The 22,435-nt window shown below is 28.0% G+C and overlaps 1 protein-coding gene across 3 annotated transcripts in view; it reads right to left on the bottom strand.

Moving 5' to 3' along the window:
* Nucleotides 1–21,050, bottom strand: part of CtsL1 (cathepsin L) — a 38,917-nt gene extending 17,867 nt beyond the window's left edge. The window contains exons 1-5 of one of the 3 annotated variants that reach the window (XM_075370533.1): nucleotides 20,891–21,050; nucleotides 11,711–11,841; nucleotides 8,858–9,010; nucleotides 4,708–4,911; nucleotides 2,403–2,594 (exon numbers count right to left, since the gene is read on the bottom strand). In XM_075370533.1, coding sequence (XP_075226648.1) covers nucleotides 2,403–2,594; nucleotides 4,708–4,911; nucleotides 8,858–9,010; nucleotides 11,711–11,815 — 654 coding nt within the window. In that variant the 5' untranslated portion in view covers nucleotides 11,816–11,841; nucleotides 20,891–21,050. Of the gene's footprint in view, nucleotides 1–2,402; nucleotides 2,595–4,707; nucleotides 4,912–8,857; nucleotides 9,011–11,710; nucleotides 11,842–20,658; nucleotides 20,782–20,839 lie in introns of those variants that run through there. The other 2 variants (XM_075370534.1, XM_075370536.1) reach the window with 2 other exon arrangements.
* Nucleotides 21,051–22,435: the final 1,385 nt, after the last annotated feature.

Raw genomic sequence — 22,435 nt, 5'->3', positions numbered from 1 at the left:
CGCATGAAAATAAACAAGAACAAAACAAAAGTAATGAAATGTAGTAGAAATAACAAAGATGGACCACTGAATGTGAAAATAGGAGGAGAAAAGATTATGGAGGTAGAAGAATTTTGTTATTTGGGAAGTAAAATTACTAAAGATGGACGAAGCAGGAGCGATATAAAATGCCGAATAGCACAAGCTAAACGAGCCTTCAGTAAGAAATATAATTTGTTTACATCAAAAATTAATTTAAATGTCAGGAAAAGATTTTTGAAAGTGTATGTTTGGAGTGTCGCTTTATATGGAAGTGAAACTTGGACAATCGGAATATCTGAGAAGAAAAGAATAGAAGCTTTTGAAATGTGGTGCTATAGGAGAATGTTAAAAATCAGATGGGTGGATAAAGTGACAAATGAAGAGATATTGCGGCAAATAGATGAAGAAAGAAGCATTTGGAAAAATATAGTTAAAAGAAGAGACAGACTTATAGGCCACATACTAAGGCATCCTGGAATAGTCGCTTTAATATTGGAAGGACAGGTAGAAGGGAAAAATTGTGTAGGCAGGCCACGTTTGGAGTATGTAAAACAAATTGTTGGGGATGTAGGATGTAGAGGGTATACTGAAATGAAACGACTAGCACTAGATAGGGAATCTTGGAGAGCTGCATCAAACCAGTCAAATGACTGAAGACAAAAAAAAAAAAAAAAAAAAAAAATACCTATTGTAGTGGACAGTATTTAAGGGACAATGTATTCACTATTATATTAAAATTAGCATTAAAGCAACTGCTCACATTCACAGTTACGTTTAATACAAAAGTAATTTATAAAAAAAAAAAAATTGTAAAAAATTTTAAATTAGAAAGAAGTCAGAACTTGCCAATAGATTAAGAAAGATTAAGTAATATTAATAGTTAACTATGTGTACTAGCAGTGCTATTATGTTGGATATCTTTCAGTAAGAATTTCAATAGAGAGTAAAAAGACCTCAAAGGCTTAAGATGGCAGTATTTTAGTTTGACTCTTAATACTTTTGAAACAACAGAGAAAAAGAAAAGAACTTTTTAAATAACTGAATGCCTATAATTTTTAGAATGTTTAATGTCATCTAAAAATGTCATATAAAAATAAAATGGTATAAGCAACAAAAGATTAAAACAGAGATAGGTCAGTCTGCATTAATATCAGACAAGTTTGCTACAATAATATCAGTAAAAATATTATCATTATTTTTATACATATCACTACAAGACTGTAAGCAAATGGTTACAGAAGAGTGTGGATGGATATATAGGTTCGAAATGGTAGAGCGACAACAAATATGATTGAGCTAATAGAAACTATTAATTAGAACTATTAGTACATAAAAAGAAGTAAAGAAATAAGTGTATATTTTATGGATATGCAACCTGTTTGACCATGGCACACGGGAATGATTTTTTTGGAGATGAAGCAAAGAATTTTCATCACATGATTTAAAAAAAAATTATGACTAAATACAGCATGAAAACAAATGTTAGGAAAATAAAAGTAACGAGAACAAGAAACATTAATCCAATGAATTTCTACACAAAAGAAGGATGAATTAAACAAACAGATTAAATAAAATCTGGTATTATATTTCTAAATATAAGCATGGTACCACATTAACAGAAGATTGCAAAAGTGATGACAAAATAAAAACAAGAATAGCACTACCTAAAAAAGCATTTAATAAAATTAAACAAGCTGTATTGTAAAATAAAGTTAATTAAAGCAGCATTTTGCGAAGCTTTATGTTTGCAGTATACTTCTATATGGACAACAAACATGGACAATAAAAGATGAAATATAAATGGTGGTATTAAAAACTGAACACAGCAAAGATTAAGTTAAATGGAGAGTAAAAAGAAGATTATAGGAGAGTGTATAAAGAAAAGTTTAATAAAAAAAATTCAGTATATCTGATAGGTGTTCTTTGGTGGTTGGGTTTCAATTAACCACACATCTCAGGAATGGTCGAACTGAGAATGTACAAGACTACACTTCATTTCAACTCATACATATCATCCTCATTCATCCTCTGAAGAATTATCTAAACGGTAGTTACCGGAGGCTAAACAGGAAAAAGAAAGAAAGTATATCTGATAGGGTATTGAAAATTCAATATCATATCAGAGAAGGGTTGATTAAATAAAGTATTGCTTGAAAATTCAGTAAAAAGTGCAAAAGAGAGGCTACAAATATGAAAAAATTATAGACGATCTGAAGAGAAATAGGAACTATCAGGAAATCAAAAGTTTAGCTAAGAATACAGACGAATGCAGACAGACATGGTGCAAGGAACTTGCCTCAGGCAAGATAAACATATCAAAGCAGTAATACTAATAAATGAAAATTACATTTTTAGCTTATTTATGCATTTAATAAACATACCTCTCCTTCATAAGGATATGATAACTCTGTATCGATTCCACGGTTTTCCTTAATGTATAGAAAAGCATTATCCATCAAACCACCTTCACAACCATTGTTACCATACTTGCTAGAACAATCAATAAGATTTTGTTCACTTAATGACACCAATTTCTTAGTACGACGGAAATGTTGTCCTTCCAGAGAACCAGTCTGTAAAATAAAAAATAGTTGGAGTATAATATCTTTTTATTTTAATGTATATTTTTATAGTTCAATTTATTTCTAAATGGGCATAATGAAAGATCTATTTGCATAAATGTACACTGACTTCTGAATAGAAGAGTACTTAATGATAAACAGGGTTTCATGAAAGAAATGTATAAGATAATTTACCCAAAGTATTTTATTGATTTTCTAATACCATGTATCAGAAAAAAAACCACAAAATATTCAAGAATCTGATGTTCAGGACTGCCACTGCATTAACATCTCATTACAGCGACCAATATATCCTGTCCAATATTGATCAAAACTAAAAAACTACACATTAAAAAAAAAAAATTAATTTATAGATATGATATGTGTATTGTTTTGTTATAAACACAAAGATTTCAAGAAGAGATAAAAAATATATGTAAAACACAATCTTTCATAGCTATTTACAAGCTAAAATTAAAATTGACCATTTTATCTGATATTCATTAAATGTAATGTTAACATTACAATGAATATTAATATTTAATGAATATTAACGACAGTAATTTAAATCACTGTCATCATTTTAATAATTCAGAATGTTAATTATGATGGATTATTAATAAAAAAAAAGGTCTTAATTTCAAGTTTTTCTTTTTTTTTTAATGAAACTTAGAACTTCATTTCTTTTATAATTTTAGTCTGATTATTAAATTTTGAGTTGTTACAGTATTATGAAATATACAAAGTAAACTGTATTAATTATTTTTTAACAGGGATTTAACTTTCATATTTACTCTACTAAATTAAAGACCATGGATTACAGACCCCACCCATCAGTTAAATATGTATATGATACTCTAGAGTAAGTTTTGTTGTAGCTACATTAGCACACTCAACTCACCCACCTTCATTCAAAGAGATGTAAGTGATATTAGCGTCTTTTATAGCCAATTTCCTATTTTATAGACTGCTCTTTTTTAAATATTATTCTTATTGTAGGTAATGTTTGAATTTGTTATTAATAGATACATTTAAAACAATTGAAATTACTTTCTATACCAAACACTTAATAATTATAGTAATCACTTTTCTCTTATTGTTATCACAATTACTGTGATATAATAACAGGCTATATGGCATTTCTAGATTACCTGGACTTTCATTCAGCTGGACCATGAGTGATCCAGTATAGTTTGTATAAACATGACTTTATACGTATATTTGGTTTTTTACATAAATAACCTGCCAGGTTAGTCTAGTGATTCAACTCATTATTGCAAAATCAACTGATTTTCAAATCAAGAAATCTAAAGTTTGAGTCATTGTAAAGGCAGTTACTTTTATATGGATTCGAACACTAGATTGTGGAAATTGGTGTACTTTAGTGGTTGGGTTTCAATTAACCACACGAATCAGGAGTGGTTGACCTGAGTCTGTTCAAGACTACATGTTTACTGGTACGTTACTGGTAGCTGCAGTATGTCTGCAGCTACATCAGGCCCGGCAAGCAGTAGCGGTTACTGCATTTGCTTATACACACACACACAGGCCCAGCAGTAGCTAGAAAGCTGGTTAGGGAAAACATAATACAACATGTATACATATATAAAATCATGTTAATATATTTATACATTGCATGTTCACCACGTATTATTATCACATAAAACCACAGTGTTTCAAAACATAATATTTTAAATAAAAATTATTAATTACAAAAGAATTAATATTACCTCAGAGCTCAAACTGATATACCCTCTTTCATTAGCCTGAAAGTAGCTCTATGCCTGTCTATCTTAGCTTATCAAATTTGTAAAGATGAGTATCCATTACAATTTATGATTCATCCATTTAGTTCCAAATTATAATTAAAAATAGTTCCAAATTAAAATTAAAAATAATAATTAAAATTATAATAATTATAATTAAAATTAGTTCCAAATTATAATTATCTGACATTCTGTCAGATTAGAAGCAGTAAATATTGGGTTACAAAGCCTTGCTTTGACAAAATTAGCACAGCTCTTAATATACAACTACAATACAAGAATATCTTGTATTTAAGTGCACAGGACTCAATCAATTGCCTATACAAAATTAACTGTAATTAATCTTGATAAAAACTTACAGAACTGAAGGCCCAACAAGAACCACACTGTCCTTGATTTTTAATTGGTGTAACAGCACCATCCTTTCTCCAATCTACAAAATCAGGTAATTGAACATTGGCAAGTTTCATGAAAACAGGTACTTCGCTCCACTTCAGATTCTTTAATTCTTTTCTCATTGTATTATTAAATCCATTCATGGTTTTAACAAACTCATGATGTAACTGCAAAAAAAAGTACTACTATATTATTTTGCTCAAATTTAAAGACACTTCTATACTTAAGAACATTCTAAACTTTTTGAGCATGACACATCTGTAATATAGCACTCGTTTAAAAATTATAATTTTGTTATTTCTAAACTACTACATTATAAAAAATACTTTTCTGGAGGCAAAATAATCTTCCTCTTTATTGCAAAAAAAAAAACTTTAAAGCTGGATTGTAAAATGTTTCACTTTTCTTATCATATACAGAGTTTTATACAAAGTTACACTTTCATTTAAAATATTTTTTTTAAAGTTATATAATGTTACTCCTGAAAAAATGTCTAACAAATACATAAAATTAGGCTAAATTAAAAGATACATATTAAAAATATAAGCATGTAAGCTAAGTATTAGTAAGGAATCAGTTTTCAAATTAATATTTACTAAAATCACTTTACATACAACAATCAAAAAACAAATTAAATATTATTTTACTTAAAATTTATAACATTTTTTATTTAAGAATCATAATATTTTTTAAATTATTAAACTCTACTTTAATTATGCTCATTTATTGTACTTTCACAAACAATTATTGTTTTTTAATGAACTGATATAACTTGTAATTTTTTCTTGTGTACATTTTGATTGGTAATCCTTTTCAGCTGCATTTTCTATAATCATTATTAGTTGTTGCAAATAAAAGTCAATACCTTGACATCTAACGCAGTTTGAAACAAGTCTAATAGCAATTGGTAGGTTTGTTGGAGAATTTCTAGTTCAGTATCTTCATTTACTTTATTTATTACCTTCATTATTGCAGATGTTTTATCACTAGTACATTTTTCTGCTGTTGCTGCCTCATCATCAGTATTTGGGCATTCGTCAATATCATATAAATATGCTTGAAAGTATTGCTTCAAATCAAATTACTTAATCAATTCACTGAGTGGCAGAACGTCACTTTCATTATCCTTTTCAGAAAGTTTTTTCATTGTAGTGAGATCTATATTCTAAATTAAGCATTTATTGTTTCCAAAGTTTTTTGAAGAATTCACATGATATGATACAGATTAGATGTTATTTCATAATTTTCTCATTCTGAAATGAAACAAAATAACATTTTTCTTCTGCAATGGCCCTAAAAACATTTAATAACACTCAGGTCCATCGTCAGAGTACATTTTTAATGTATGCTGGTAAAAAGAAAATTTTTTGTAGTCTTTAGATGTCTGAATGTGTGGCACAGTTATCACTAAAGATATTTCTCTAATTTTAACTAATTATCTCGTAATCATATTTCTTCTTGCAATCTAATATAACTTATTTCTATTCAGAATTCATATACTTTGATTAACCACAAAACAAAATACTATACCCACTTATAAAAAAGTAGCTGATTCAAAAATAGTTCAAAAGCTGAAATTTCCCTTTAATGTGATAAAAATACAATATTTTAAAAATATAAATATATTTTTTGACCATTGTAAGGAAATTTCAACTTTTTTTTTTGCATAATTGAGGACCTAAAATACATTATAATTGCTATAGAATTGTGAGAAAATAACTTCATTCGTTACAGAGAAATTTTCACCATGAAAATCTCTGTTATAGAGAGAGTTTACACTAATTACGCTTAGCAATATAATGTGTATCAATATTCCAACTGCAGAATAAATCCTGCTACCTTTAACCAAAGGTGTAATATAGCATTTTCGAATGTTGGTTTCTCTAAGAATAATGTTGTTCACTACACAGCCACTTCTGTGATGAATAGAATTAAATGTCATTTGTAGGGCTGAATATAAACTCCATTTCTGTAAACCTGGCTTGCCAATATAAAGAAATGTATTTGGATTAGCAAATTCTAACAAAGACAGTTTTAACAGGAATCCACTTTTCTTTTTGTTTCTACAGTAAGATAGCATGAGATACTTCTTGTTCTTGAGAATGGCTGTAATTTCCAGGTTGCCTTATGGCTGTTCATGTCAAGTTGCTTACAAATATTGTGGGTGTGGCATATAACAATGAATAAAAACACAGTACCTTTCATAAAATTCTATATTCATTTAAGAAATTTCACAAAATAGCAAAAAAGTAGCAAAACTGATTTTTATAAATTTATTTTCCTAATGGTATAAAAACTTAACTACATATTTAATACTTATATATACTAGCCAAAAACCAAATTTTTCAGGTGTTAATTTTTTTAACATATTAGTCCTAAAAATTAAGACACTACAAAACACCTGACTATATGAAAATTTGATTAATTCAAAAAAAGACCATGCATATAATAACAGAACTGCTCTCTCTGTTTAAAAACTGATGTTCTTAGAGAAAAAAACTAATTCATTAGAGAATGATAGATAGCAACAGCATTCAGTAAAACTAAATTTAATGTTGTTTAACTTTATTGATGTGTAGGAACCATTTACTGAGCATGCCTTCGCTACTGGTGTTTTATCTATTCTTCACACTCTTCTGATGAAACGTAGATAATAATTATTATTTATTATTAGATAATAATTATTTGTTTTAAATATTAAGTAAAAGTTTACTTAAAAGACTTGACAGTATATAAATTACTTATAATCAAGCTAATTATAACTAATTGATCAATCAATTTTACATTTATTGATATCTTGATAAAATTATAATCTTTAATTCTGATAATAAGTGTTGTTTCTTTAAACAGAAACATAAAATAAGTATGAATTAAAAAAGAATATTGTGTTGCACTAATCTATTGGTAGAAGATAAATCCTGTATGCAAATAAATAAAAATAAAACAAATGTAATAACATTTGGTAGTAAAGAAGGTAATCATAAATAAAATATTATCAAAAAAAAAAACAAAACAGAATTTGCGAAATTTATTATTTTTAAATTTAGAATTTTGTTATTTATAATAAATAACAAGTAGCAGTGATATTATCAATGATGGGCAGTCTAAAAGTAATAAAAATTCAAGGAAAGCTTTAACACAAAAATAAATTTGCTAATGTATATAAAAATGAATAAAAGTACCTTTGTAGTTTGAAATTTAGAATTTATAATCAAAGTGCAGTACTGAACTCCGAGAGAAAATATAAGTTTCAGAGTTTTATTCTCATATATGTACATTAATGTACTTTTAAAGTGATATAGCCATTCTGAAGAATAATAAGCATTCTCATCAGGGACTAGGAAATGTGAACAGACAAATTGGTTTCTTGTTGTATGATGATGTTCTTAATAAATTCTATATGTACAGTAAGTATACATAATAAGTGTATGCAAATCTGTATTCAGCATTTAATATTAAAGATTAATATGTGGTTTCTTGTTATTAATTAAGACCTGGATATAAAATAATACTTAGAATAAAATATCTGAAAAGTGGTTTTCCAATCCCAAGATTTATGACTAATACGAAATAGAATCAGGCTTCATACTACACTTAGAATATATATAAATTGAATACATGATCACAAAACAAATGAAAAATTTTAATTTGAAATATTTTTGTAAACAAATCATGATTGCTATTCTATTAGTTAATTAGAAGAAAATAGTGATTTTAAAAACCGTTATCACAAAAAAATATTTTTCATAAACAATGAACTGATAATTAGTTCCAGTTAATATTCACTTCCATCTATTCAAATGAGGACGTTCATTTATGCTTGTAATAACCAGCTACCCAACAATGTTGGGTCTCTGACTTAACAACAAAGTGGGGGACAAAAATATTACACTTATCTTTTGGTATTATATAAACAGCTTGTTCAGTCTAAGTTAGTAAAAGATACTAGTCAAATACAGTATATCAAAATTAACAATATAGCATTAAAATATTTTAGAATAATTATTACAGAGCCAGATACTCTGATAAAAACGAGTAAACAATTTACAATTTGACATTAACTATAAAATATTTAAATTTATATCTTACGGTTACACATTACCCTGCACTCACCATATCAGCATATGGGTTCAATCCCAATTTGAAGGTAGTTTGATTTTTTTCAAAACGTGCATTATGTTTAGCAATCTTATTCTTGTTCTCCATAAAGATTTTCATCCTAAATTTTTCTTCTATATCACTGTCATAATGTTTTTTATGTTGAAGCTGAAAAAAATTAGCAACAGATAACCATAAAATCTACAAATTATTAGAAATTAAATTATTAAGGAATAAAAATTAAATATTGGGGAAGACGTTGACAGAACTCATGATACTTCTGTATTTTCAAACTTTTCAGCAATGACTGAAAAACAAACATAAAATAGCATCATCAAGGAGATAAAATATGACTGGCAAATAAAAAATGATATTGTTGACATAAAAATAATAATTTATTTACAATCATGTTACCTCATCTGCTACAAGCTCACAAAATAATAACTGATCATCCAAACCATGAGACAAGCTTGCAAGTCTGCAAGAGATTTGCATCAGATATGATACTACATTACTTGGTGCTGACCAGCTCTCATGTAGAGGTTTTTATTAATTCTTATTACAATAAAATTTATTATATTATAAAATTATATATTTTTATTTTATCTTTTTAGTTTAAGAAAAACAAGTTGTCGTATTGAAGTGAAACCCCCTATCCTACACTTTACCCAACCATCCATTCCCATACATTTAATATTTCACAATAGAACACAGGAGATTAGTCAACAAAGTATATACATTTAACAATGACATCTAGTTAATAACATAACTTAATGAAGTAATACAATCATATGTCACTATGATTACAATAGAACAGAACATTGGAGGGAATTACACAGGATCTGATTTTTACAGTACAAGTAGCGCAAAAAAATAAGGATTAAGAATGAAACTGAAATTGTCTTTATTGACCACTGAAAAATCTTAGAACTCAATCAAAATCAGTTTGTAATAGTTTCAGAGAAATTAAAATTATAATAGAATGAGTGAGTCAAAGAAATGTATAGTGTAGATAAGAAACTTAATTATCCCCTTAACTAACTTTGCCCACACTGTGAATAAAAGTGGGTAAAATAAATGGGTTAACATTTTTTTCCATACTGAGAATGCCTCATAAAAGTAAAAATAAAATATTACCTACTGATAGAATGAAACAAGCAAAGTTTTATTTTATATAACTCAAACTTTTTGTGAGCAAAATATGTGAACTTCTTTCAAAAATGTTTTTTATTAGTGACATTATTATTTCTAGTGATATTGTACATCTGAGAGTACTATTTATTTAAAATATAAAATATAATCACAAATAAAACATTAAGAAATAAATATCATCCACTAGATGGTTTTTTAAATTTTGAATAAGATTCCTAATACTCTAGTTACCAATCTGTATCAAATTTTATGATTATAGGATAAACCGTTCCAGAAAAATAAATTCAATCAGACATATATACATTTGCACATATACAGAACTTTATAACCTAGAATGCAATATTTTTATATTTAGGGAACCTCAAAAGAAAAAACTCTGGGAGTTATTTTTCTTTTAATATAATATTTTCTCAAGTTTCTTATTGTTACTAAAACAATAAAACAGGAAAGTGAAAATTACAAGATAGTGAAATTTATAATTTTTGCAGCAATTTAATGTTATAAAATTAAACTGAGAAGGTATATAAACAAAAAATATGTATGTTTGTGATTTATAACTGCACAGTCTATGCTAATACAAAGTACATAAATCAGTTACATTTTTTTTAAGAAGAGGTGCAGTTAAAGGCTAGGATTTCAACACACTTAATCAACACAACAGTCATACAAAATATTATTCTTTTAAGCTATTCTATCTAGAGCACAATTATAATTATTAAAGTTATAAACTACATATACATACATATCCAAACTAATTTTATCACAACATAGAAAACAGTAGAACAACAGTTGGGATAAAAACATTAAAAATCTTTTATTTAATTACACCAATCTCTTCACACATAATTTACATTTCTTATTGCTTACACCAATAGATATAACTACATTATTTTTAATCAATAAATAAACTTATATCATACAACATTAACACAGCTAATCTCTTCACACATAATTTACATTTCTTATTGCTTATACCAATTGAAATAACTACATTATTTTCAATCAATAGACTTTATATCATACAACATTAATACAGCTTTGGTACATTAAATATTTTCATTATGTGTATATTTTATTTTTTTCACACGACTTGTAGAAGATAATTTACAATTTCTTTTCTACTTCTTTTTTTATTTCTGTTTTGACTCATCAAAATTTTGCAAACTGAAAAAATGAAACTGTATTACAATGTAATCAATTTTAGACAGAATTTAGAATTTTCTGCTCATCCATAATTAACCAAACACATTTAGAATTACACATCACAAATGCCACAAATGTATTTTGACAAGAGAAATGAGATGAATAAATGACAGATGAAACAATGTCAAACCCTTGACAGGAATAAATCTAAAACCAACTGATTTAGAACCCAGCAAGCTAACCATAATTCCAACTGGTCAGCTAAGAGCAATTTATAAAGGCCATACTTTTAAATTGTTTGCAATAGGTTACAAATGTACCTTATATATAAAACCTCAAACTGATGCAGACAAAGTTCAGTATGAATTACTGAAATTCAGAATATTAATAAAAAATTAACTGAATTAAAAAAGGAAAATAATTAAACGGTTAAAGTAATTTTAAATATTTTTTTTTTAAGAAACTTAATTAGAATTAGTATTACTAACAGTATTTTACAAAAGTTCTCTCAAACAATATGCTGAAAATTCGTAATAAAAGACAAATGTATTAAAATTAAGGTAAATAACTTACCTTGAATGTATTCCATTCTTCTTGTATCAAATCAAAAAATGATACACATTGAGCCACTGACAAAACAGTGGCTAAAAACAATAGAGAACTTTGAAGGATTTTCATTTTATGCAAATTTCAGCAGAAATAGACTACAACAGACAAATATATAAACAAATGTTACTTACACACAGCATAAACCATTAATTTATACTTAACGGATATATAATTATATGTTGAAAAACACTCAAGATAAATTTTAAAATATTTATAACGGATGTATAATTATATTATTAAACAATTATCATCAGTAGATGTACAGGTATTAATAAAAAAATAGATATATTAATACAAACTATAAAAAATAAAAATATATATATACTCAAATAACTGATACTTATGAAACACTACAGTAAATGACTTCTTATATTAATAAATCAAAACTTGTTTTTAATGAAAAAATAAGTAAATAAACAACTGTTGTTTATTTAAAATAACAGTATTAGTTTAAATTAAAAGTTTAACTTAAAATGTTTTAGAAAACATAACACATATATATGTATGAAAAAACATTACATAATTTTTAAAAATTCTAGGCAAGAAAAGTAAAACTGACATCAAAGAAAAAAACAGACACTGAGAATTCAACTTTAATGCAAGACCATCAGAGGTGTCAAAACAACACATGAAAATACAAGTATTTACAACACGATTTATAACATTGGGTAATTCAAATGAATTTGATGGTTCCCAAAGGCTTTTTGATTGTAAACTTACATTGAAAAAAAAACATAAAATATGAAATACTGCTGCAAGTCAAACTCAGGCTGAAGTGGTTGGAGAAGTGTGAAGGGGGAGGAGTAAGAACCTTGTAAAAAACCTGGGACCATCTTTTCTGGGTGGTAGCACCCAGTTATAGGGCCCTGCTTAGGGTTACAGGAGACAACCGGTCAATGGTCTCCAAAGCAGATGAAGAATAGTAATTTCCCAATGGTGGAGAAGGCAGAAGTGTCTAGCAGAAGGTAATCTCGAATAAAAATCCCTGTAAGTTCAGGGACAGTGAAGTGGTAGCCCTTCCACCGAACTTTGCTTGCATGGGGCTCGTAACTCAACCAGGTAAAATTTTCATACTGGCAATCTTCAAAAGAATAAAAACTGGACTGGAATTAAGGCCAATTATTTGGGTATGAACAAAAATTATGATTTTAGAAAACAGAATACAAAAACAAATGAAAGATGGAAATTGGCATGGAAAGGCTGTCTGGAATGTTAAGAGTGATATGTAGAAAGGAGTGAGCTGGAGAAGGAATTGCAGGCAGCTAATGTTAATATTGCAGTAACATCTGAAATGAAAAAAAAACTTCAAAGTTGACAAATTATATAATGATTTACAATAGAGTGGAGAGAGAGAAGCATGCTGGAGCGGGAGTGGTAGTTTTGGTTAGGAAAAAGGTTGTGAACTGCCATTCAGTTATACTCATTTATAAACAAGAGGATCCTGAGAGAAGATTCAACTGTGGTATACAACAGTAATCGGAATATATGCTCTGGAGGAAGGGTGACCAAGAAGATTCAATATTGTTTTACGAGCAATTGCGACATGTGTTTGATAAGCAGAGTGAGCAGATTTCTTAATTTTGGCAGGGAAATTTAACACTATAGTGGAAGTATGCCTGTACAGAAAGTGACAGGATGTTTTGGAAAACAAGTTTTAAATAATGGCAAACGTCTTATAACTTTGCCTTTTACAATAAACTAAACGTAACACACATCTTTTAAATATAAAGGCTTACATAAATTTACCTGGGATGCCAGAGGAACTAGGTCAATCATAGACTATGTTATGACAAATGTGAAGAGATGAGAAATACTACAGTTTACAGAAAGTTTGATGTGGGGTCTGATCACTTACTGGTTATATCTGACGTCTTACTGTCAATAAGGTGGAAAAGGAATAATTACCAACTAACAATGAATCAGTTTTCAAGGCGAACCTTCTAAAAGATATGAACAGTAGGGGGCTTCTTCAATATTATGATAGATAATATGTCAGATTCAGAATTATAGCGGGACATAAACTGGGAATGGAAAGAGCTGAAAACTATATCGGAGAAGGCTGCTTTTGAGGCGCTAGGCACAGGGAGGAAAAAATTTAGAAATGGTCTGAGCTACTAGAATGCTTTACTAGAAAAAATAATAAAGTAGAAGAAAGAAGCATATCTGAAATACCTAGCAATACTTTCCTCAAGTGACCAGACACATTACAAAGAGAAGTCTGCTGTTCCCAAAAGAAGGGTTCACAGGATTCATCGAAATGGAGAGGTTCATAAGCAATATTGAATATGATATACATGGTTCTCAAAGGAAAGCATATAGAATTTTGAATCAGCTAAATAAGAAAGTGAAAGGTACTGTGCAAACTAATTCCATTTCTGAAGATGAGAGGTTGCATTACAACAGGGAGCTTTGGAGCTCACATGAGAACATAAAGGAGACAATCCTTGCTTTAGTGGATAAGAACAATAATCCCATATTGACTGATGAACTTAGAATACTTTACAAACTGCTAAAAACCAGAAAGCCCAGGTCTTGTCAATCTGAATATGGAATTATTCAAGTACGCTCCTAAAGAGTTTTTGCATAGGTTCCTAAATTTCCTAAATACCAGTTGGATAAGTGGTCATATACCAGAGGAATGAAGTAATGGCTATTTAGTTGGCCTTAGTTATACCCATTCCAAAGGATGGTAATTGACTAAATAGCTCCAACTATAATAAATCCTGAAAAATCAGATTATAAAATTTATGCAAGGATTCTGGCATTGAGAATAAGACTTATTTCTGAATCATTGCTACCAAATGGATTGCATTTAGGCCTGATAGGCCATGAATGGATTAGTGTTTTTTGTGGTGGTTTTAGAGAGAGGACCTGTTGTTTCTCTGTCTGAGTTACTGTGCTTTTTTGATAGTGTTTTGTGAAGCTGTTATGGAGTGTTTGGTATGTATCTGTGCATGAGTGTTTGAACTATAATTGAGTGTTAGTTGTTTTGTGTAAGAGTGGGTGTGCAAGGTGTTTTTTTATATTTTTTTGTGTATTTTTTTCTGATTTATACATGTAGAATTTATAATCTTTGTGTTATCTTAGATAAGAGAAGACTTTTATTTATTAAAATTAAATTATTCTATAATCTATTTTTGTTGTGAAGATACTTGACACTATACTATAGTAGAATAAGTGAGAGACACAAATCGGTTTATTAAAAGAGGGATTTCTCGCTACCCAGAGGTCAGCTTTTGACCCGGCTTTTACCTTTCTTCCTTTTTCCCCAGCCCCTTTTTTACCCCCTGCTGCCAAATTCAATTTGGGGATTTCTTGTCCCCCCTGTGGCCTGATTTGGACTCAGTTCTTTACCTTTCTTCTTTTTTTCCCTCTTTTAATCCCTTAACACCCTTACCCAGTTGTTTTAACTTTTTTTTTTATTGTTTTACAGTTTTACATTTACTGTTTATAGTTTTACTGTTTTACATTTACTGTTTATAGTTTTACTGTTTTATCATTTATCGTGGTTTTGAGTGCTACAGCCTTTTTTGGCGGTTAGAGTCAGTTCAGTCATTCTGTTAACTTAAAAAATGATTAAATGAAGCAGGAGTCAGCAACAGTAAGCTCTTCAATATACTTACAGTTAGAGAGACTCTATGACAAGTGAGTCAGCTGACATTACATTGGTTGAGGAGAAGAGGAAGGAGTGGAAGAAGAAAAGCCACTCTGTGAAAAAAGTCTCCATTGATATAGAAAAGAAGAATCTAAAAAAAAACTGATAGAAGGAATATACATTTGTCAGACTGATGTTCATTATTTAAGATTCCACTGATTTCACAATATTATTGGATGAAAAGTTAGAAATAAAGAAACAATTTTTAATAAAAAAATAAAATAAAATGAATTACAATAGTACTCAAGTATTCATCAGTATGAAAAAAAATTGTTGAAAAGATTTTACCAAGGTTTTAAAAAAAATGTTGAAAATATTTTTAATTATTTTTTGTTTTGATACAACGACATAGAATATTAATAATATTAGCAATAGTTTTTTTTTGTGGTCATTCTGAGGATTTGTTTGTATGGTTTGTGATAACTCAAAGAGAATAAAAAATAAATAAAAAAACACTCATTCAATTGCATAACAGACATTTACGTACACAAAAGTATTATGACATTACACTATTCATGGCATTTAATAAATTATTTATATAATGAAATTATGTTACGACATTTGATAAACATATCTATATGCGTTCAACTCAAACATAATACACTACAATGAAACAAGATAAAACAATTAGGACATTTGTATTGCAAATAAAGTTTACTACAGATTACAAAAAATTTAGTTTATCTAATATAAATGTTTAATGAATAATACATGAACCATAGTTACAAAGGTTAAAAGAGCAACAAAATTAACAGAATATATGTTCAAATATGATAATTAATATAAGAAATACGTATGGTTCAACTAACAATAACGTAGTACATGTAAAACAATAAATTGTCAATTACATACAAACAAAATCTTTTACAACTAATGAGATAAGACAATGAATTTTATTTCATGGCCATTAAACAAGTGATCTTAGTTGTATAGTACTTGACGATTAATCCCTTAAAAAGGGGTGGCAAATAATATTTAAAATTTATATTCACTTTTTAATAATAGAATTAAGAATTTCCAGATTTCTTTATTGTTACTGAACTTATGCACATGTTTTCAATATAGTTTTAAGACACCAGTGACAGAATTCAAGAAGAATATGATTCAGCTATTGATTTGTATGTGAAATGTGACATGAAAATCTGATATCACGGATGGCTTTTACTTATAATGACAGAGAGACAACATCAAAGTGTCAACAGTTGAACTGTGAACTTGTGAGGACCGTTTTCATTCAGGGAAAGCAAGAATACTGTTGGTATCAAAACTTGTATACTCTTCACAGTCTTCTTAGCTGTTAGTATTATAATTGCTTCATTTATACAAATAACAACAATAAATTCATACAAATTATAAGTACTGTGGGTACTTACGTATTAACACCACCGCAGCTACAGCTTTATTTAAAAACAAAGTAGTCAATCGGATTTCGGTGGAAAATGAACAGTCTCTTTATTAATTTTAATAAATGGTTATTTATATTTATTTATTTTATAAATATAATTTAACCAAACTTAACCTACGCTCGCTTCGCTCGCTAACCTTGACTAATTAACACCGTAATTTTTTGAGTATTTATTTAATAAATTCAGTAATTATTGCAATTATTTATTATTTAAATAATCAAAACACCCCTGTTAATTAGTCAAGGTTAGCGAGCGAAGAGAGCGTAGGTTAAGTTTGGTTAATATTATATTTATAAAATAAATAAATATAAATAACCATTTATTAAAATTAATAAAGAGACTGTTTTGAATCTATGTTAAACTCTATATCGGCTCATTTTCCACCGAAATCCAATTGACTACTTTGTTTTTAAATAAAGCTGTAGCTGCGGTGGCGTTAATACATAAGTACCATACTGTGATGTTACAGCAGAATGCACAATCTACATGAACTGATGAAAGTTTAAAATGAAGAGAATTCAGAACTAGACAATAGAGAAATTTGAAGCAGACTCTAGTAAACTAGCAGGAACTACATTAATCATATTTTAAAGTAACATGGATTAGTTATTTGGATGTAGAAGAAAAAATACAAAGTAAAACTGTAAAAAAGAAAATAGGAATTAGAACTTATTTAGTAATGGGAATCAGTTGTTATCTGCTGATTTAGCATTCTACTAATTGCATTTTTGTTCATATTATACTAACAGTGACACTGGTTTCATTATCTCCTTTATGTTGCAATGTACCAGTCTTTATCTGCTTCTTAATCTCAGCCTAATGCAAATTAAAAAAACAACAAAAACAGAACTACCTATAAAATCAGCACTGAAATAACCATGATTACACGTTAATAAGTGTTAAATTTTAAATTGAAAATGTGTTTGCTCAATTCATTCCATACAATACAGTGTCGTGGTTACTGTCCAACAAGAAGGTAATGGTTGAAAATGGATATTCAAAATTTGCTGAATACAAAAGAAACTAACATCATAATACTGCAAAAAAATGTTATCATATCAGCAAATAGGTTATGTGTGAAGGGGCATAACATGAAATTATATTACAGCGATTCCATACAATGGTGAAGTAACTTACATAAATGTCAGGCAAACGTTAATACGCAAAAAAGTCTAACCCCCCCCTCATTAACAGACAAATACAATTAGAATACATGAGGAGAAAACTGAATAAGTAGGTTATAGTTATGTTTTCTCCAAAACATATTTAGAGATCCTGAATTTATCAATAAGAACCAAAACTGAAATAAATTAACATACATGTTAACCAGCCACAAAGCACATACCAGAACGATGCAAGGCAGTTGATTAATTACATTTTGTTCACAAGATGTTATCCCTTATTTAACAATCAGTTTGATTATGATTGGTAAAATTAAAGCAGTAACTTAATTTCATTATAAATTTCATTGAGATCTCTTTATAAATGAAATGTTAATTTTTTTATTCTAAAAATACTGTATTGTGCTATAAATAATTTTAGATGTTTTACTAATACCAAATAAAGTGATAAAGGTGAACATGTAAATGACTAAATAATTTTAAAATAGGATAACTTATTTTTAAAAACCCATTAAAAATAGGCACTGATTATTCATTACCTAAATTATATAAATGCAAAAAAATTCACAGCTTTATAGTAAAATAGAATAACATTATTGTTGGAGTACAAATTTAAAAATGTAATATTGTATATTATAGTTAAATAATCATAATCAGTTTTATTTGAATATACTTTGATACATTTTCATCTAATAATTCTTTTCTAAAAACTATAATTATAAGAAGTTTTCTTCTTTATGGACTCATACATGACTTTAATAGTTTATTATTTTTTTGCCATTTTATTTTGGCAATAATCTGATAAAGATACTACTTGAGTCAGTTATTGAGATTGCACAGTACTTTCGAGCCAATTAAAATTAATAATTAATTGAAATTCATGCAAATTTGAAATAAATTTAACATGAAAATTATGCTTTTTATTTTTTTTAAATATATTCCTAAAATTAATAAAAAGAATTAAGAAATCCAAAAGTAATTTTAAAAAACACAGCAATACTGCAGAGGAAGTAAAACATCTGTGAGCAGATAACGCCTGCAGAGAAAACATCTTCTTTCCAGTGTTTTTAATTTGTTTACAATTCATTTTACAATACTTTCATTATCATTATCCATTACATTAACAGGTCAAAATTTCAAGTGATTTATTTTTTTTTTACGTTGTAAGTCAAAACAATTGTGGTTTTTAATCAAAGCACTTGATTTGAAAAAAAATTATTTTTTAAATAACTGAAAATTAAAAATTTCAAGTGTTTATGTAACTATTTTTTTTAAAGTAAGATTTCATCTTTTTATAAGAACTTGGCATATTTTGCAGTAATTCTTACTACAAAACATGGCTTACTTACAGTAATACATATTTTTTAGTCACTGAATTTATCTGTCTAATTGACTATGACATCAAGAGTTATTAATCTCAAATGAAGTAATTTTGATCCTAATGAATTAAACAGTGAGTTAATAGCAAATCGTGAATTAATAAGTGAACATTCACTTATTGTTCTGCTCTTTTTTATCGTGAGCATTCTTTTTGCTGCCAAAATATGATTAACCTAAAAAGCTACACCATAATCCACACAAGGCAACAACACTGCTTCTGTTTAATTGTTGTGAGAGAAAGAGATAAATAGTCTTATATAAAGAGTAGTAATAAGAACTTTTAATCTACCTTTATTGTTACATTATTGCTGAATCACTAATACTCAACACAACCTTCAACAATTACAGGAACAAATAACTTTAATAATTATGGTAACCATTATATTTATACTGTAAAACATTTTTATTTGCTACAATGGTACATAAATTTTTATCATTATTAAAAATACAATTAATCAAACATAAAATATGTTTTGTTTATGTAGTATTTATGAAAACAGCAACAAATAATTAACTTATAACAGCTGAAGAGTGAAAGAGATAATATTCAAAGACTTCTGCACAGTGTATTTATCACAAAAAGACACCTACAAAAATGCCTAAATACATGATATACAAAAACTAATTAAGACAGAATAAAAAAGAGAACAATATACAATTATTACAGAATAATGACAAGGAAATCCATAAAGTATATGTTAACAAACCACAGACTTCCCTAGTAACCAATCTTATAACAGAGGTAAATAAGATTGAACTTAATAAAAGAATTACGTGAAATAAAGAGAGTATAATAATCTGTTGTTTTTATTACAATTGATGGAAACATAAAACTCTCTCCAGATAACTGATATTAATTTTTTCCAACAAGTAGAGACATAATTCTAAGTCAACAATCTGAATAACCACATTTAATATGAAGGTATGCTAGAAGTTGAAGGTACAAATAACTTGCAAATGCAAAAAAATTTTAATTACGTGAAATTATTCATAAAACTGATATATAAGTATTTGCCATGCATTTAAAAGCCTTTGGTTATAAAATATTTATTTTAATAAAAAGCTTAACTAGTGTTTTCAGAATTGGCTGTATGGGTTTTTCCAACACACATTCAATGTAACTGCACAAACAAATTATCTACACGAATTAAAATATTCGTCTAAAAATTAATATTAATATTTTCTATAATTCAAGTTTCATATTAGAAAATTATGTTCAAGATTATTCCAACAAAATAAAATGTTGGTAGTACTTCTGTATTAAAATCTAAATAGGCAATAACTAAGTAGATTACCGATAAATAATTAAAAGTTACGTAGTATCGTTCCCTTCTAATCCACAAAACTTACCCAATATAAAAGACATTGACCTCCAAACTAGTCATCAATGTTTTTAAATAACCAGCCTTGAAACTTAAGAAAAAACAAAAGAATTTTACTCAGAAAAATTATTAAATATCTAACCTTATCACTTTAATAAAATGGTAAATAATTATATTTTTAATATTACTCTAACTTAAAAACAACCTACAATGTATTAGTCTCAAAAAAACACAAAATGAATCCAATTATCCAGTACTACCTTCAATGAGTTCCAAAAAGCGTAAAAGAGCAGAATGTAACCTCCTAGAACTTCCGACGAACTAATTTATAGAAAGTAAGCAACCGTAGGGGTAGGGGTAAATAATTGAGGAGTAGGGTTGATATTGCGCCGCGGGATACTCAGCGTCGTCGTCACAGCTGCTGCTGCTGCTGCCTTGTGGTCATTGTAAACAATACGAGATTAATCTGAAAATTTTTGTGTCGTATTTACGCGTGGTATTGAAATAGAAACAAAACGGTATTAAATTAATGTTAATTTTCACTAATGCATTTGAGAGAGCGATACTGAGACGAAGAAATAGTGATTACATGAAATACTGACAATAATAAATATGTAGTCGCAATGAATAATACTTTCGATCGTGTGTTTTTAAAGAAATGAATTTATTTTATTTGTCCGTTCATGAGAAACTTTCACCGACTAAAGTCTGCATCAATGTCAATTACATCACAGTTATTTGAAATACCACTTTCTGATAAAAATTATATAAAGATGAAAAAAGTTTTTTTCCTTTAAATATTTTCTCAACTGGTTGCGATTTTAATTTATTAACCATTAAGAGACTATAGTTTTTTTTTGTTTTTTTTTTTTAATAAAATTAGGTTGCAAAATTGTTTTTTAACAAAGAAAATCATATCATTACTCTATTTTCGTAGAAAATTCTTTGACGTCATGTTTATTATTTTCATTTTTTTAATAGTTTCCTCCTTCGATTTTTACACAAAGTATTAGTTAATGCGAAAGTATTGATTAAAATGACTCACTTATTCGTCTTTGTAAAATAAAGCAAAATGAATTGATATAGTAGTAGTTGGCTACTAATAAGTTTATCGCGACCAGTTATGTGACTTACTCAGCCACGATTAAAACAACATACAATAAGTATGAATGTGCAAGTCGGTTTGTGTCCCATCAAAAATTATTTCTTCCAACAATATAATCTACTAAATTAATGAAAAAAAGCCATTAAAACTTTCTGATCATTTTACAGTGCCTGGCAATAAAAATTATGTAAATAAAATTTATTTTCGAGGTCACATGATAGGATCTTTTCTGCTTTTTACACGGCGTGTAGGTATTCAGACATCGGTTACATTATTTTAAAAAAAAAACTTGTATTTTTCTATATTCATTTTGACGCTTCTATTTCTTAATTTATTATGTCTAGATCGCAGTTTTAGATGGGCTGGTACCCATAAAAACTGTTAAATGAAGCCATGATTCTCTAATCCGGTTTCCTAAGCTAAAGTATAAAAATCCAGAATTACTGTAACGAATGTAAACCATAGTTTCAAATCGGAAATCAGGCAAAAGTTTCATTACATATGAGTTTCTCACAGCAAGAATAAGGGACGGCCTACACAAAATTACGATCTACGTAAAATCTCTAAAACTAAAATTTTTACAAAAAAAAAATATAACGAAAAATAATAAATGTAAAAACCAACAACCCATCATTTAATCTAAGAGACTTGAAAAACATTTTGCCATGTATAACAGAAAAGAACTTTGCTTTGAATGTAG

This window comes from Lycorma delicatula, chromosome 7, assembly GCF_047948215.1.
Source record: "Lycorma delicatula isolate Av1 chromosome 7, ASM4794821v1, whole genome shotgun sequence".
NCBI classification, from domain to species: domain Eukaryota; kingdom Metazoa; phylum Arthropoda; class Insecta; order Hemiptera; family Fulgoridae; genus Lycorma; species Lycorma delicatula.
The sequence above is the reverse complement of the archived record's forward strand: the minus strand, read 5'-3'. Positions and strand labels throughout refer to the sequence as shown.